The sequence below is a fragment of the Struthio camelus genome, chromosome 1 (assembly GCF_040807025.1).
Source record: "Struthio camelus isolate bStrCam1 chromosome 1, bStrCam1.hap1, whole genome shotgun sequence".
Classification (NCBI taxonomy): Eukaryota; Metazoa; Chordata; class Aves; order Struthioniformes; family Struthionidae; genus Struthio; species Struthio camelus.
The window spans coordinates 138,709,395-138,727,122 of record NC_090942.1 but is presented as its reverse complement, the minus strand read 5'-3'; the positions used below and the strand labels follow the sequence as shown (position 1 = coordinate 138,727,122).

The 17,728-nt window shown below is 43.4% G+C and overlaps 1 protein-coding gene and 1 long non-coding RNA gene across 6 annotated transcripts in view; one reads left to right on the top strand and one right to left on the bottom strand.

Moving 5' to 3' along the window:
- Window positions 1-7,460: 7,460 nt before the first annotated feature.
- On the bottom strand, window positions 7,461-8,896 carry LOC138062195 (uncharacterized). The gene is made up of 3 exons (XR_011136285.1): window positions 8,435-8,896; window positions 8,085-8,252; window positions 7,461-8,000 (listed from the first exon to the last, which is right to left on the bottom strand). It is a non-coding gene; the product is annotated as an uncharacterized lncRNA (long non-coding RNA).
- Window positions 8,897-9,125: 229 nt separating this feature from the next.
- Window positions 9,126-17,728, top strand: part of REPS2 (RALBP1 associated Eps domain containing 2) — a 107,700-nt gene continuing 99,097 nt past the window's right edge. For 2 of the 5 annotated variants that reach the window (XM_068919007.1, XM_068918999.1), the window contains exon 1: window positions 9,142-9,402. In XM_068919007.1, the coding sequence (XP_068775108.1) occupies window positions 9,193-9,402 (210 nt within the window). In that variant the 5' untranslated portion in view covers window positions 9,142-9,192. Of the gene's footprint in view, window positions 9,403-17,728 lie in introns of all 5 variants that reach the window. The other 3 variants (XM_068919016.1, XR_011136284.1, XM_068918991.1) reach the window with 3 other exon arrangements.

Genomic DNA, 17,728 nt, shown 5'->3' with positions numbered 1-17,728 from the left:
AACCTGGCAGAAAGGTGTAGAGCTTAGTCTCTGCCTACACCTCTAAGTGTAGACATCCTTTGATACAGACCTTCCTTTTGCTTGCTTGCTTTTTTTTTTTTCAACCTGGGCTGATCTCCAGTGTCAAAAGTTTGCTGTGATTTAGAGCTGAACATTGAAAGGCGGCATCAGCCATAGATTCAAAAACAAGTATAGTATTCAGGCACAGAAGGAGGATTTTCTAATCAAAGGGGCTATATCCTTTGACAGACATGATATGAAGAGAGTTCTCTGTCACTTATAAGGAGGAGCAGGAGGAGGGGAGGTGACAGGAAGGTTCATCTATAACTTGCAGAGGGAGGTAGAGCAAGGGCAAAAAAGGTACACAGTGATAAGTCACTGACAAGAAGGATGAGATAGGCATGATAGGGAAGGTCTCAGATCACCCACAGCTGGGGCAGCGAATGGTGTGATCACTTGGAGGAGAGGGCTGAAATAGGGCAGGGGCAGCTTGGGAGATGCTCTTTATTTTCATTTATTTGAAAGATGCTTCTAACCGCTGATCTTTCCTTTTTAGTATGCCACTGATTATTCTCCCACCTAGAGCTCTCCTTGCAGGTGTTGTGTCCCAGTGCTGCTCCTGTGCAATCCAGTCCTGATGCACATCTACCTGGCACAATGCTGAGCAATACGGGAAATACTGTAGCTAGCATTGAAAGACTGATATGTCAACACAGCCCAGGCCACTGCCATTCAGAGATGATAGTTTGGATCCTGGAAGAGTAACGTTAACATTGCCCTTCACCTGAGCTTGTTAGCTTAGGCACAGGCAGCTATACCGCCTTGGTTCTGGAGGACCAGTAGCTGGTATGGCTTCTGCTTGGGCTCTCCAAACTTAACTGCATTGTGCAGCCTAGTCATCTGCAGAGGACGCTAAAATAACCTCTGAATCATGTAATCAGATTCTGCATTTCACCAACTTATTTCCTATTAGTCACTGTCATCACATCTCAAGTTGCTCCAGAGTCAATGTCAGAAATAATCTCCTGATTGCTAGTCCTTCATCGAGTTTATTTCATCTCCCTCCATTACCCTTTCAGAGCATCTGAATGCCATACAAACATTCAGACTACACTGCTATAAGGCTGCAAAATATTATCTTTGTATTAGTAAGAGAGAATGTCTACAGGAGTGCACGGGGAATGTGGCAAAAGTAGGAACTGTACAGATTTTTCTGAGTCCTACTAAGAGAAGCTCCTTAGTCACAAGACTGTGTTTCATCTTCCTTACACACACATTCCCTCTCCACCATGACGAGATTTAATATCTAATCTCTACAGCGTATAATAATATGTCAGCTGTCAACTGCCTGGAATTCTTACATCGGGGAAGAAGTAAAGGACCAATATAAATGGCAAAGAACATGCTATTTTAACAACATTTGATCTTTACTAATTAATGCTAGCATACAAATACAGGTAATTTAAAAATAAGATTTTATATAAGACTCAGCGTGATGCTGGCCTGATAACATAAAATGTAGGTGCATATATACAGACTAGCACTGTGTTTTAGGCCCAATTCTATTCCTATTTTAAATCCTGATTTTAGATACCTCGACAGCAAGCCTATAAAAGGATTTTCAGCACGTCAAGTTACAAAGAATGCAAGCTGTTTCTTTTCTCACACTGCTGTAAAGGAAGGATAACTTCAGCGAAGCTGCTGTGGTGTCAGGAAAGGCTGGTAAGTGACGAACGTAAGCAGGAAACAGCTTTAAGAGGGGTTTGGGAAGAGCATCTTGCTCTACATTGGAAGAGGTTTCAATGGAAGAACAGTTCCTGGGGACATATAGTAAGTCATTTTGTGCTCTGTCTTCACTGTGGCCAGATCAAGTTCTCCAACAGTGTGAGATCTCGTGTTCAACTCTGCCCCATTCCATGTGAAAGGCGCATTAAATTACGACTGGGATACCATCCCCGACTTGCCGATTGCTGAGTTATGCAGGGTGGAGATGAAGACTGTTTGGGCTAGAAATGACATTAAGAGGCCAGGTGTGGGGTTCTGTGCAGTCTCCGTTCTGTGGCTTCAGGAGCTCTAATAGTCAGCGACTGTCCATGCCAAGAGGCCTTCACCAGAAAATGAGAAGAATTTCTGCCTGTGTTGCTGGAAAACAATGCCAGATCCAAACTTACGCAACCCAGGTCTCTCAGGTTTCATTTCTTTGAAAGTGATAGTTCAAGTCTCTGTCTCCCCTGAGGGGTGGGAGAAGAAGAAGGAGGTACTCACATGATGGTGTACTGGCTGTGCAGCTAGCTGGTGTTATCTCTGAGCTGTGCTACCCGGCCTGTCCCCTGCTGCCACGCAGCTTCGCGGCCTCTCTTTTGCTCCGCAACCCCTGTGCCAGGCGCAGCTGGCTGAGTTGTCGCACTTCCAGCAGACGAACCCCATCTCATGCACGAGGCTACGAAATGGTAGAAAGGCCATGGTACAATGCTGCAAACGGGAGCAGCACGGAGACACAGTTCTAGCTCTCGGAGAGTATGAGCCAATTGCGTGTTTCTCCCTCGCAGCGTGTGAGATTTGACAGCTGGGGGTTGCTATTACATTGTAGGCCAGCCTTTAATTATAGCAGCTTCTGCATAACAAGCGATGCAGTGAAAGTACAGCCCTCCTCAAACTGATGCTAAACTGAAAGATTTGTCACGTGCAAATTAGCAGCTTTTATGACACAGTGCATGTTCCTGCAGAAAACGCCTGCAACAATACTTAGTGCAATTGCAATGACACTTTTGTAGCTGTATTTGGTCTGAGAAAATTCCGTAGTTAATATAATTGATTGTAGCTGCCTCTCCACTGTCAGCGGTTATTACCCCTACACTAGAAGCTGTAGCGTATTGCAGCTGCCTGATGCGTTTACATTTTACATTGAGTTCATGGATTAATTAGAAGACAAGGTGGAGCATTTGCTCTGTTAAAAAAATGCAACTATGAAAATGGCATAGGGCATACTATTCTCCTTGAAGGAAACTCATTCGGGTGAAAACTGCCTATGAAGTATGAGAGGGCAGTAGCATAATTGAAAATATCCATGTTATTTTAAAGTGTAAAAAAGCCCCATCAGAGCAACATGATTCATCGAACCTCTTAAGGAAAATCATTGATTATGCTTCGGAAAGGTGAATTTTAAAATATCAAGTAAAGCCACTAAAGTTATTACCTTTTTTGTAAACTTTTTGGTCAATAGATTATCTCAAAACTGAATTTTTTTCCAAATCCTAAGGAAAAATTGTTGAGAGGCAAACTAACTGAAAAACACACAGAAGATTGAAGGTGCAGTGATTTGTGTTTTAATTGTTACTTCGTTAAATGGAAACTATATATTCTGGTTTGCACTAATGGCTTGATTGTGATGACTAATGTCTCTATACCTTTGTGTGATTATTTTACAATTAAGGGTGTGATTGCCAGTAACAGTTTGTTACAAGAAACAAGTGATGGAACATTAGCCACTTCACCAAGCATCAAGAAATTTTCTTTAATTATAGTCTATGTTCTTGTAATAGCCCCTTCTGTCTGACATGTATTTCCTTCCCTGTCCATGAGAACAGTTTTTTAACTCTTGGGATATACTGCAAGATTCATCTTTTAACTCATTGTCTGTGGGAGAAGACAATCATAGTTCCCCCCCCCCCCCCTTTTTTTTTTTTTCCTGTTTGTGTATTCCAGAATCGTATAGATCCTCTCTTGGCAGCATCTCTTGGCTCAGGACTTCAAGTGTGCTGATGATAGGAACTTTAGAAAACATTGCCCTTTGAAGTGGTAAGCTTTGGTGAATTCAGGCTGAAACTGGGTGTTACTGAGTGCTCTGCCAAATTCCTATGTAAGAGCACAAATGATAGATGAAACACCTTTTCTAATGCTCGGTCTGTTGACTGACTTCTTCCATCTATGGATCATAAAAGTAAGTGAATAATCTTTTAAAAACTAAAACTAAAAAGTAACAAATGGGTATCTAAAATACTATTTTTTTTTAATTTCATGTCAAGCCAATATTTGAAAAGAAATAAGCTACCAGAGGCTTTGAAATAAAGTAATGGAAATGAGGCTGTATGTTCCTGGAATGATACTTAAAAAGCAGTATGCTATTTTTGGCTTTGTTCCTGCAAAGAAGTGTGCATGGGCTTAGCCTTATGCACTAAGAAGTCTATAGAAGCTCACATTACATGCATGTCTTTGTAAAAACAGAGAGCATCCTATTTTATACACACACAACTAGAAAAATAAATATGTGGATATTTGTCAAATATTCTACAGGATTCCTGTTCTTCTCTATTATGCGTTCCATTACTTACAGAGACAATTGACTTGAACATTCTTCCACCATCTGCTCAGAGTAGGCAGTCTTCCTCTATTATACCATCTAATTTTTGAAGAAAGAGGTCAGAGCTAGGAAATAGCTACTATTTGTTTGCTGGTTTTCATGAACTAAAAGTATTAGAAAGCTGGAAAAGGGCAAACCAAATTTTACAGTTCACTAAACACTTCTGGTGTTCGAGATGGAACATCTTCATGAATGCAACAAGGCAAAGAAAAATAAAGGATCTGGAACTCTCAGCAGGAGTATTTACACGCTAAATTTATACATGAAACTACAAGGTTGTCAAGTACATTCCAAGCATGCTTTATGCAAGGGGCATGAAACCTGCTCAGCCAGTAACTTGTCATCAGTGTCGTTTTTCATTTTGCAAAGAAAGTAAATAAAAATAATTGTTATTAGAAACAATGGCTGAGATTCACTCAGACTAAGGCAGGGAAATCTAAATTACAGTTTTCCAGCCAAACACTTCCCTGTGTTTCTGAAGCTTCACTCAGTGATAATGCAGGATGTTTTTACTGTCAACAAGAAGCAGCTGTCATCCAGGTCTTAGGCCCTTTGGGCCGGGACAAGTTTAACATGATCTGAACCCTAAGATAAGTGAAATAACGTACAAATCTTGGTCACTAGTCTTTGGATTGTACTGTTCAAATGGAGTTCCCAGGATCCCCTAAATACTAGTATAATGAGAGGGATTTTTACCGGTGTCTATGTACCATACGTAATATTATGCATAACAATTTATACTGATGATTTCATTCTGAAGGAGTAAAAAAAAAAAAAAAATATATATATATATATATATATATATATTATATATATATATAGTTCCTACTGGCAAATCTTTGGAAGTAGTATTTCTTTTTTTTTTTTTTTTAATAACACTTCCGTCTCCCTCCCACACTTGATCAAACAATTGTTTGTCGGATTGCTGCTGGCTGTTTTTAGAATAAGTCATTGCATTATTATTATTTCGGAGAGTAGGGAGGAAAGGAGGACCACACACTAACCTAAAACATACTTTGATAAGTCAAATTTTAATCCAGTGTAGGTCATTGTTATTTCTTCCAGAAAGCGAACAATAAATACTTACATTGTTTTGATTTACTGATAAGTAGTGTTTCTTAGTTATAGGAAAGCTTTGTAACTTACAGTGCTGTCACAACTTCCCTGTAGACAGGAAGGTTTAAACCATCTTCCTATGATACTTATATGGCTTCTATTATCACTGAACGCCTCTCAGTCTGAACTAGCGCACCCTCACAAGAAGTTTAAGGCATGCAGTGACTATCAATACCATTTTACATTTTGATATTGAGGCACACTGGACTATGTCGGAACTGTTTCCTCTGGCAGCTAAGGTGGATCAGAGTACCTCGGTAAATGCTGGGTTCAGGAGAGCAAGTCGAGGTGTGGTTTGACAAGGCCACTGAGACCCCCTTGGAGCTCCCTGCTGCCAACAGGGTGACCTGTTCCCTCCATCCCCTACTTCTTGTTTCACAGTTCCACTCTCTTCTTTCCACTAGCTCTAGAGTTCGTCTGACCCAGTGCACTGAACGATTAGACAGCTCGCTGCTGTCGCCAGTAAGTTTAGCGAGCGGATCCAGCTCACCGAGTCCATAACAAGTGCTGCAGCTGGTGAGTGGTCCTTTGGGATGGGAGCGTGGGAAGCAGCATGTTCCCATCAGCTGCATTGATCAGCTGAGCTGCCTCACTGAATTGTACCTGCAGACAGCCTACTAACCAGATTGCCACATACTGGAGATAAATAATCTCCTTGCCGTTATCCAGTGTGCACAGTAGGCACCTAAACATGACTTCCCAGAGCACACCAGCCTCATCTGTCAAGCGCCTAAGGACTCTCGCAATTCAGAGGTGGGCAGGCAGACACCTGAGCTCCACCTCCATCCCTCTGAAGGCCTGCTCAAAGCCATGAGGTGTACCCAGCCCACACCTTATACCAAGGGACAGCAGTGTCCTGTCCACTTTTTGCAAAAATGAGAGACACAGACTTCCCTGCCTCCTCAGCTTGGAGGGCTTCAGTTCTTTAGAGTCTTGGATATTATGCTTCGGAGATATCGGAGATTACAGTACCAGGCTGTGGAGTGGCTTTGAATAGAGTCACTCTCTTTTCTGATAAGGAGGGGCCATGTAGATAGAGAAACATAAATTTTACAGGTCAAGAAAGAAGGTAAAATACTCTTCTCTTCCCCCCCATCACCCCCCAAAAAAGCACTGTGTATTTTTGTAGTAACAGCTGTGGTGGCTGGTAAGACAGAGTACTGTTTTCTGAGATTGGAAATTTCCTGGGTGCTGCAGGTTTCATGTGCAATATCTTGCACTGCCATTGTTCACCTTAAAAAAACTTAGAAAACATCAACCAAGGTGGAATGGAGTCTCTTGGGGTGCTGCAGAAGGGAGTATGTGTTACAGATAAGTTATAACATCACAAGTACAGAGCTGGTCAGTTATCAGTCCCTTCAGTTACAGGACAATACACAATCTATCATCAGCTTTTCCTTTTGCCCATCAGTGTAATATCTTTCTTGTTGAAGTTCAGCTGTAAGACAACTGTTCTTCCATAAACTAGTTCGAAGATATTAGTCCATCTTCATGATAGTGGTATAATTACACATGCCAATAGTTAGATACAGCACTAACTTTAGTTAGTCACCTTTAGCATGTCACCTTCCTGTTTCTGGTACCATCTGGCACCTGACTGAAGATACAGAAAAGGTACAGTGACATCTTAGGACTTTATAGGTAAAGAGTTGAGCAACCTAGATGGCATTTACTCTTTGTTCTGTAGAGCCTTCTCAAGAGGATTTGCATAGTTTTATGGAGTTACTATGGGTTTTGCCACTTTAAGTCTGGCTACAAGACTCAGTTTCTGATATACGGTTTCTGCTGCTTCCAAACAATATCTTTTTAAACCAGAAAATACTACGACAATCCACCGTCCCTAAAGCAACAAGGATTTCTCCATTAATAGTCACCTAACACTCTATCCTTAAACATAATCGTCAATTATCCACCCACCAATAATTTGCAAATAACAACCCATTCAGCATTCCAACCATTTCGAGGACAGCCTATATATTCATTCTAGACTAGCAGAATTAAAGGTTTGCATGTTTTGTGCAGAAGAGAAGGCGGCACAGATACGCATGGCATGGAGAGGATAAGGTAGTATTGAGAAGAAACAATAGCTTTTGGTTACAAGGACAGAGGTGATAAGTTAGCAAATTTTTTTTGGCTTTATTAATTAAACTGAAGCAACTGTAGCTGAAGTAACCCTAACCCAGTATTTTCCAGGAAAAATATTATGTAATATTATTACATTTGCTTTCTATATTTCACCAGAATGAGTAACAAACATACATATATAAATTAAACATATTTACTTCCTAACTGGTTTGTATTTTAAGAACATGACCAACAACATTAGCCACATGTTGCTAATGATATTGCAAGTGAATAGCAGATAATCTGATTTCTCCTGGGCCAGGCCTCATCTCCGCACCAGAGCTGCTGTAAACAGAAGCGTTCATTGTTTACTTTTTCTGCAACTCATGTGCATTTACGAAGACCACCTTCAGTGAAAGCGTCAAGTGGATTACCTTCTGCCTAGAAATGCCCCCACGAACTGTTGGGAGAAAAGACAATGCTCTGAGTAACAATGAGAGCCCCACAAGCATCCTTTTCACTGAGATTTATCCAGCGCTCCTACCTTGGGTCACGGCCTTCCTCACTTTTAAGGAACTGTTTGACCTTTAACCAGGAACATTTACAGCAGCAAAGTTAAACACGGGTGTAGCACGTTAGACGAGATGCTAAATTAAAACCTACCGAGGAGCAGTAGAGAAGAATTTCGTCTCCATAAACAGGAGGTTCCTTGCTAGCAAAAAAAAAAAAAAAAGGGGGGGGGGGGGAAGATGATGATTTTTTTTTTTTTTCTGTTAAACTGTCAACACCCATCCATTTAGATTCATTCCAGGGCAGTACGTTATTGTACTTTCTTACTACAGCATCCATGCAGGAGGCAGGGCTTTCCGCCAGGCTCCTGATGAGGGCACCCACCTCTAGCTGCACCTGGGCAGCGCGACCAGAGCGGAGACCCCCCGACGCCGTCTCCCAGCTGGGGAAGTCCAGGGCCCTTGGCCAGGCAGCCCCGTCGCCCCGGCGGGGGAGGGAGGACCCTAGCAGGGCTGGCCAAGGCCTGGCACCGACACGCACCCAGGTGGCTGCCGAGCACCAAACTCAGGGGGGAGCTTCCCAAGTGCGGTGCACCCTGCCCCGGGGGGGGGGGGAGGCAGCCCCGGGGGGTACCGGGCTCCCCCGGGCCGGGAGCTGCCAGGCGGCCGGTAAAAGGCGGCTTTCAGCCCGTCTGTGAAATGGGAGCGAGGCGGGTTGGGGCTGTCCCGGCGAGGGCGATCGAGGCCGGGCGGCCGGCCCAGGCGCTTGAACCTGGCGGCTGCAAACAAAACCGAAAAAAAATAAAAAATAAAAAAGGCGCCGGGCGCAGGGGGAGGCCGAGCCGCCCTACCCCCCCCCCCCCCGGGACCGGGACCGGGGCCGGGGCCGGGGCCGGACCGCTGCGGTGCGGTGCGGGCAGGGCCCGGCGGGGCACATCCCGGCCGTCTCCTGCGCGGGGAGGGCGGCGCGGACGCTCCCCTGCGGCAGGCGCGGAGGGCGGAGGGAGGGAGGGAGGGAGGGGACGGGCGGCGGGAGCGGCCTCCCGGCGGCAGGCGAGCGGCGGCGGCCAGGGCGCTGCGGGGCCGGCACCTTTCCCGCTGCCCTAGCGCCGCGGGTGCTTGGTACCCCGCGCAACCACCCCCATGGAGCCGGGCCCGGCGGGGACGGGCGGCGGCGGCGGCGGGGCGCTCTTCCTGCCCCTCAGCGACAGCGAGCAGCAGCGCTACTCGGAGCTCTTCGCGCGGTGCTGCCCGCCCGGCGCGGCGGCGGCGCCCCCCGAGGCGGCCGCCGGGGGCAGCAGCGTGGGCGAGCTGTTCCGGGCCTCGCAGCTGCCCGCGGACACGCTGCACCAGGTGGGTGAGCGAGGGGGTTGGGGGGCGCCGGTTGGTGTCCGAGCTGCCTGTTTTGGGGAGGGGGGGGAGCACCCGGGGCCGTGGTCCCGCAGGAGAGGGGCTGGCGGTGCGCTGGCCCCCGCCGGCGAGGCTTCCCTCGGGGCTGGGGGCGAGCCGGGCTGCGGCCGACGCGAAAGTGCTGTTGGAAGCGTGCGTTTCTTCACGCTGTCGCGACTGTAAGCGATAGCTATCCATTCATTTATTTTTGAGGCTGCTTCCTAGTCAGTTGTTTCCCCCCCCCCCTCCCCCCAGTTTTTCTAGACAAACTACTCATCCTGCTCATGTTCGGTATTCCTCTTTTTTTTTCTTCCTGGTGTTTCCGTGTAAAGGACAGGTGATGCGCTTGCTTATGGTTTTGCACCATAAGTCGCAGGACTAAGTTTAGGCGTGCCCCCCCCCCCCCCCGCCCCCGGGGGTTTGTACGTGCCGTCTTGCCAGGTCGTTACTGTCGTGAGATCCCTCCTCGGTCCCGTCGGGGCCTGAAGGCGATCGGTCGGGTTTAAACTTGGTGCGTCTTCACGTCAATGATGTCAAAATGTTTTGGTGGGAAAAAAAAAAAAAGAAACAAATCTGCGAGCAGAATGACGATGTACTCTTTATACGCCTGTACTTAAAATAAGCAAGTACGCTTTGGTAGAAAACAAGAGGCTTTCTGACCGGTCAAGCTGTAGAAGAGATTTGCAGTAGAGGTTATGAGGGCAAAAACCTCATTAGTTTTGAGGCGGAGCGTGGTCGGTTTGTGAGAAGGCTTGTGCCATGCCCTTTCCTGTGACAGGGAAGAGCTGCACTTGGTCTTTTCCACCTGCGGGTTAGTATTGTGCCTGATGCATTGTAGTTGCGTTGCGTACCTTGGGGAGTAAACTAAACATAGGTAGAGCAATGTTGATTTTCTTTTTTTTAATAAGCTATAGGGATTGTTTATTCTTCAGTGGTTTTTATTTATCAAGTGGGAAAAAAAAATCACGTTAAAATTGAGCTGAAGTATAGCTATACCTGGCAAAGGGCAGTAGGTACAAACCTCCTCTCTTCTTTTCCAGAAAACTGCCAGGCCATTTCTTAATGGCTATATATTAGATAAATTTGTATTACACAAGTGATTCTGAACTAAAATGATGATGACTTCTTACCTGAGCAAGCATATTTTCTCCTCTCTTAAGTTGCACTGTTTACCTGGTGTGCAACAAAAAAAAAATGTTATCAGGCACTATAGTACTGCTTTGTTTTGAGTCGGACTGTGGTCTTAGTCTTGTGGTGAATTCAGTGATGAAACTCATCTAATTTCAAACAAGAAGGCGTAGTTAAGACTCTTACTAAAGCCCAATCAGCAAATTTTTGTAACTTTGATATTAGTAATTTTATTAAAGTTTCTTTCCAAAGAGGTATGGAAAAAAACCTCTTATTTTTGCTAAGTAGATCTTTATGATATCATTTAGGTGTAATTTGTTATGATATTGGTATCATGACATGTTTTGGAGGTTTGAGTGGGCTTTTTTTTTTTTTTTTTGACTGCAGCATGTAATTTAAGCCTGGTAATGTTGTCTTTTTTGTTCATCTTGTTGTGTACTACTATTTTAGTTTATTCCCAGGTATATTTATGATGTGCGGAGAATATTTCTTGGAAGCAAATCTGTAATTGGCTTTAAGAATAGTCAGACAATAAGGTTTTGGGGGTTTGGGGCTTTGTCTTCCTCCTTCCTGCCCTCCCCCTCCTGTTTGTATGGCATTAGTCAGCGTGGAGTGCTGCTGGTCCATGACTAGAGCTCCCATCCTCAAAACCCACTACTGTCAAGTATTCGGACTAACATTTACAGCAACTTGAGAAAAAGTTACTTAACATAACATTTGAAAAAAAAAAGAGGGGGGAATATGTGTGTTCTGATGGGGAAAAACCCCACAACATTGATTATCGGAGATTTGCTGATATGTTGTTCTATCTTTAATTATCCTCTGAAAATACAATCTAGTTAAAAAAAGAAAAGTGCCATTCTGACAATGATGGGAAAGGGCAGAGTGGTGCGTGGTGTCTGTTTTCTACTAGTACAGGAAGCACCCGTTTTAAGCAGAGGCAGCCTGTTTGTGTTAAGGTAGACATTTCCTTTGAAATGATTGGACAGTGAAAGTTTTCTTTAAACAGGGGAAAAAGCCCACGCTTTCAAAATCTCCATGCTTCATAATTAGTGCTTAGTATGCAGGTGTCCCTACTGACCCACTAAGTAATAGTCATGCTTAGTTTTGTCAGGTCAAAAATGTGGAGATTTGGATTAGAAACTAATTTTGGATTTCAACTAAGCTGAGTTTGCTCAGAGCAGAAGGTGCTTAACGCTGTTGCCAGGTTTTTGTTTGGACTAAGAGGCAACTATGTACCGTTTTGTAAAACATGTGCAATCTACAGATTTTTTATTCTCAAGGTATTTGTTGGCTAGTGGTTTTACAGATTAATATGCTTCTAGGACTGGCATTCAGTGCCATGGCAAACTCTTGAACCTATATTGTTATCTCCAAGGCTTTATAGTTGTGTGAGAAGTGGGATAAACCTTTGAGAAAGAAAAAGCCTTTCATTATACACCGTTTGATCAAGACTTCTTGTGGATCAGCAAGGTGCTCTCAAGCGTCAAGGGAAATGGCCTTCCGCGCTCCTCAATTGCAGCACCGAGTTTTGCGGTCTAGACAAAAGTCGGGTGGGTGCACGTAGGCTGGGGGGCTGTCGTTGAATATGGCAACTGCTGTCGGAAAAGCAAGGGCTTGTGCCCCCAGATGACAAACGGGCAAGGATTTTGTTTTGTTTTAGGGTTAGCTGGCATGATTCAAGAGGTTGTTTAGATGAAGCGGACTAGGTAATAGAGAACAGGGCGGTAACGGGAGAGAACGTGCCAGCAGAGGAAACGCTGGAGTAAATTGAAAAAATCTGAGAGGAACCAGGTCAGTAGGCGCAGATGGTGTGCACCCAAGAGCTCTGAGTCTTGCTAAGAATGAAGTGACTGAACTTCTACTGAATGGAGTTTCACTAAAATCAGCTATTCTGCTGAGCAATAGAATACAGCAGAGATTGTACCTATTTGACTTCTTTTAAAGAGGAGATCGAAGAATTAGCAAGAATTATTTCAGTTCTGGAAAAGTGATTGAAGTTGTAACTAAAATTAGAGTTGTAAGTCACTTTACAGAACCGAACTGGGCATGACAGGGACAGAAGAGCATGTTTTTTTGAAGTATAATACCTCCCTCATGTGCTAAAAGTCTTTTAACTACCTATATAACGTGGTTAATGGCAAACTGTTAACATATTTTATTTAGACTTGCACAAAGCCTGTGGCAGATCTTTCACTAGAAGCTTTTAAAGTAACTGTGTAAAATGTCTCCGGTCTGTTGCCTGAAAGATCCATGCTAGGTTTGTTTGTTTCTTTCTAAATTTATGTCAGAGGAGGAAGAGACTAGTCATGCGACATGCAGTTACGTAGACTGTCAGAAAAGGAGGAAACTGAAGAGCACCAGTTGGACTTAGCAGTTTACCCATGTTGGTCAAATTGTAAATGGTGTTTCCTATATTTTGGCTCATAATACAGGAAAAAGGGACTGAATTTAGCCCAAGGAAAAACTGTTCCTAAAAAATAAACGTTCTGAACTCACTGAGGTCGCAAAGATATCACTGAAGCCAAGGCGATCCCGCAGAGTACTTTGTTACTTGGATCAATATTGGTGACACTTCTTATTAGGGGGGAAAGAAGGCAAAGGGACGCTATCAGTTGCGAAGGGAGAAATGATTACATATCAGAGCGAGAGGCCCCGCTGATGACTCTTGAGTAGATGACGGCAGTAGATTAGCAGGTCCATAAGGGCAAACTGTCTTTGGGATTTCTAGCCTGTTTTTGTGGAAGAATCTGTTTGACTGGCTAGGCGGATGGCTATGCCCCTTGGGTATGACCCCACTGAGAAAAATGGGGTGGTGGAGAGCTCGAAGGGTGTATATGCAAGGCTGAGGAGTGTGTCAGGCTACTGACAGTCTGTCAGTAACGGTTCATTACATTTATGCTCCCTGAGTGCATTAGGGTGTTGATACCCCACACTAATTGCTGCGCCACAGGCGGCTATTACGGCTGTTTTGCCGTGTCTCGTTTTGGGCCATCAAGTGTGACCTGATTTTAAAGCTAAGCGGCAGTGAGGACAGCATCTGCTGCTTGGATTGTGTGATCCCAAAATGCGTTCGTTAGGTATACAAAGACTGATATTTTTATAGATTCCATATAACACAGTACTTACGTAGTTTTCACCCACTGACTTGCAAAGGAGAGGTATCGTGTGCTGGTTTTAATATTTATTGGTATTACTGTGTGCGTCTGAAGATTTTGACTGAGAAATTAGGGAGCAGTCCGGGGAGTTTTATGCTGAAATGCTTCTCCTTTTTTGTTAGTTTTTGATTTACTTGATTAGTTCGTACTTGGTTATATGATGTGTACCTTTAAATTAATTCCCAGTTTGATAAACCTTAATCTTATTTGTAGACTTATATCAGCAGAGATCCAGTTTTATTAAGAAAATGCATCGTTTCCTTTACGAATGAACAAACTGCGTTATTTTGAGCTCCAAGGATGCCAAGTACTGACTGGATGATGCTGTAGCTACACAGATGCTGCATTTTTTAGTTGGAGCTCTCCTTCCAGTTCTGTGTGAATAGAGAATGCAGACCTGTGATCTTGCTTTTCTTCCACATGGTTCATGAGTTAACTCGTGTTTATGGTGGCTTGTTTCCATAGTTACAATGAACTGGTTAACCGTTTTGTGCCCAAAAAGCAGAAGTGTGAATATATTTTAAAAATTGCCACCCTGATATTTCACTGGAAAAATGCCAGCAAGGGTTGACTTTTCTTTCCGTTATTTTTTCCTTAGCCTAAATTACTGCCTGTGTGATAGCAGGAAGGGCATTAGCTGTCAGCCTGAAACAGTTTCTCTAGACAGAGAAGAATAAGAACTGTGGCTAGAATATGAGCTTTTTGAGTGAGGGAAGTCTGGATTTACCATTTCTGTATAAAAGATAAAACTGAACTCTGTTGTATACCTTTACAGAATTTGGCAGTAAGTTGCTCTTAGTCTGAAAATGTGATTTAGATAACTGAATAACAGTAAGTCCATCAGAAAAGTCATGTTCGGTGGGCATATACATGGAGAAGTCGCATCCTACTGATATCTTTTGCTCAGGGAAAAATGAAAGGGGGGTACAACTGGGTAAGCAATATAGCAAGAATGAGAAAGGAAAACTGACATTTCAATACCAGTAGTTCTGGCCACAGTTCCCTAAGCAGTTGTTGCCTTTCTTAGAGTCATAAGCAAAGCTGTATTTATGTAAGTAGGAATATGCAAAATCCAGATGCAAATAACACAGTAGTGTTACTTTAACCTCCCCCCCCCACCGACGAAAACTAGACTAATGTAAAGGGTAATACCTCTCGTGAGGCAACGTTGATGATATATTCCATTGAGAAGCGTTCAGAGGTCAAAGTACATCTTTTAAACTATCGTAGACATCAACTCTTGCGCGATCGTTAGTTTGGAGTGCCTCAGAGTTGAGCTACACAGTAGAAGATTTCTAGATGCTGGTCTTTCCTCTTTGTCATGTGCGTTTCAAATTGGGCTCTAAAACCAGAGACTTCCAGAACTGCTTGTCATATGCTTCCAACGTGATGGTGAGAATTAGCATGATCAAGGCCTGCCATTCTTTGTTTTCCAATGCAATAAAAACTTACTGTGCCAGTGATCTCCTAAAACTGTGTAGAAGGCATAGAGGAAAAAGATCTAGTAGGACAAAGAAGAATTTACACTTTCATGCTTCATGAGAGATTGCTGTAAAATGATCCAGGAAACCTAAACTCTTTTCTGATTTTTTTGTTACAAATGTTTTTGTCCTGGCAGTCAGATAAGTGTGGTGCGTTCCCTGAACAATTGAGTAAAACCTCTTTTACTGTTAAGCATTCATTTACAACATCACACTGTCAGTATTCTAAAGTTTATATCCATATTGATTGATCTTGTTCATAATCTGTTTTGCAAGGGAGGCGTTATGCACAGAATTCACCTATTTTAATCGCTGCATCTAGTGCAGACACCCCCACAAAGGATTGGTATCAATTCTGAAAACATGAATTTAGCTGAGTTAAACTTAGGGTAGACAGATTTGTGAAAGATAGAAAACACTTCTGTGAAAAAAAAAATCAGCAAAAATAACCTATCTAAATTTAAAACTTTATGAATTGAGAGATTTCTCTTTACAAGTGTTATATCAAGCAAACACGTTACTTGATGTTTTAACATCTAAACTTACTAGCTGTATATTAAAATAAAAAATTAGTAAGCAGTACGTGTTTGTTCAACTTCTGAAGACAGTCGGAAATTCAACAGGTGAGTTACTGCTTAATTAATTAGGAGAGACTAGCTACTCCAGTAGTACTCTGTCCTTCATGTACAAAGGGAATATTTCTTTTTTCCAGTGTATTCAACATTATCATTCAGTGACCATTGCATAGAAGTTGAGAACTCTGTTGCGAAGTCTAGAAGCAGGAAAAAAATCGTTTTTTTCTCCTGCAGTGATAATGCAGTAGGAGGATGTAGGAGGATGATATGATTTTGTAGGACAGAGTGACCAGAAATAATCAGATAAATCACTGATTGCAAATTATACCCATTTTCTAACAAACTATTTAAAACAGAAAACATACTTTTAATAAACTTACAAGTGTTTGAATACATAAGAAATGTAGAGTTTTGTTTTTCTAGCAAATGAAATGATCTGTATATTTTTAAATGGATTCCAGTTTTCATTTAAATTTAACTTTGCATAAATCACAGGCAGAAGAAATCTCTGCCTCTTTTTGAAACAAGGATAATAGAGCATACTCCTTAAGAAATAAAAATTAAGGCTCTATATGAAGCTATGTAATTGCTTGAGTATGTTTAAAAGCAGCAACTTTGCAGAGAAGGACAGGGGCATTCCTGGTGGACACCAAGTGGAACATGAGCCAGCTAGACGCCCTTGTGGCAAAGGCTGCCAACAGCATCCTGGGCTGCATGAGGCAGAGTGTTGCCAGCAGGTGGAGGGAGGGGATCCTGCCCCTCTCCTCAGCCCTGGGGAGGCCTCACCTGGAGTGCTGGGTCCAGGTCTGGGCTCCCCAGCACAGGAGAGACAGGGAGCTACTGGAGTGAGTGCAGCGAAGGGCCTGGAGCATCTCTCATAGGCAGAGAGGCTGAGAGGGCTGGGAGCATGTAGCCTGGAGAAGAGAAGGCTCTGGTGGGATCTGATCAGTGTGTCTAAATTCCTGATGGGAGGATGCAAAGAGGACAGGGCCAGACTCTTCTCAGTGGTGCTCAGTGACAGAATGAGAGGCAGCAGGCACAAACTGAAATACAGGAAATGCCATCTGAACGTAAGAAAATGCCTATTTCCTATGAGGGTGACTGAGCACTGGAACGGGTTGACCAGGGAGGTTTTGGAGTCTCCATCTTTGGGGATACTCAAAACCCAAGCGGACATGGCCCTGGGCAACCTGCCCTAGGTGATCCTGCTTGAGCAGGGGTTTGGACCAGATGATTTTCAGAGGTCCCTTCCAACCCCAACTATACTGTGATTCTGTGAAAAATACTACTTGTTAGTAAAAACAGAAATGTTACTATGCTTATTTAGAAAAAGATTGTATGTGCTTTAATGATGACTAGCTGATAAACTCTTTATCTAGAAAAATAACTAGATAGTTCAAATACCAACCAAAAATGAAATTAAGGTCATATCTCTTCCATCTTATATAATGTTTTAAATATTTTCTTTCTGCTGTGAATCTGTCCTGCAAGGATTAAGGTTAAGGTGCTTCATGTTGAGTGTTGTTTTAGAGTGGACGGCCCACGTGAAGAGGAATTTTCAGAAGTTGTCTCTGCGAAGGGCCCCTCCAGCATGTTGTCACAACATGTAGAGCGTGTCTACATTGTGAGGCCAGCTTGAGTATTGGAAGCAACGCTGTGATGCCACTTAGCCTGGGTGGAAGCAGCTGGAGTAGGTGGACACTGCATGAACGGCTATCCCTGAGTGTGCTCACCTCAGCATTGCCTCTCAAACTGTGGGTAAAACTGTTTTGTAAAGGACTTTAATGTGCTTTGACTGAGGGGCATGGAGTTAAAGTAGATCAGTGGAAGGTGATAGCTTTCCTGAGTGCTCCCATCCAGACAAGCCTATTTATGAAGCTGTGTGAGGTTTGAACAAGAAGGATGGGCTAAGCTGAACTTTTGAATGGATTGAATGGTAAAGAGGCAT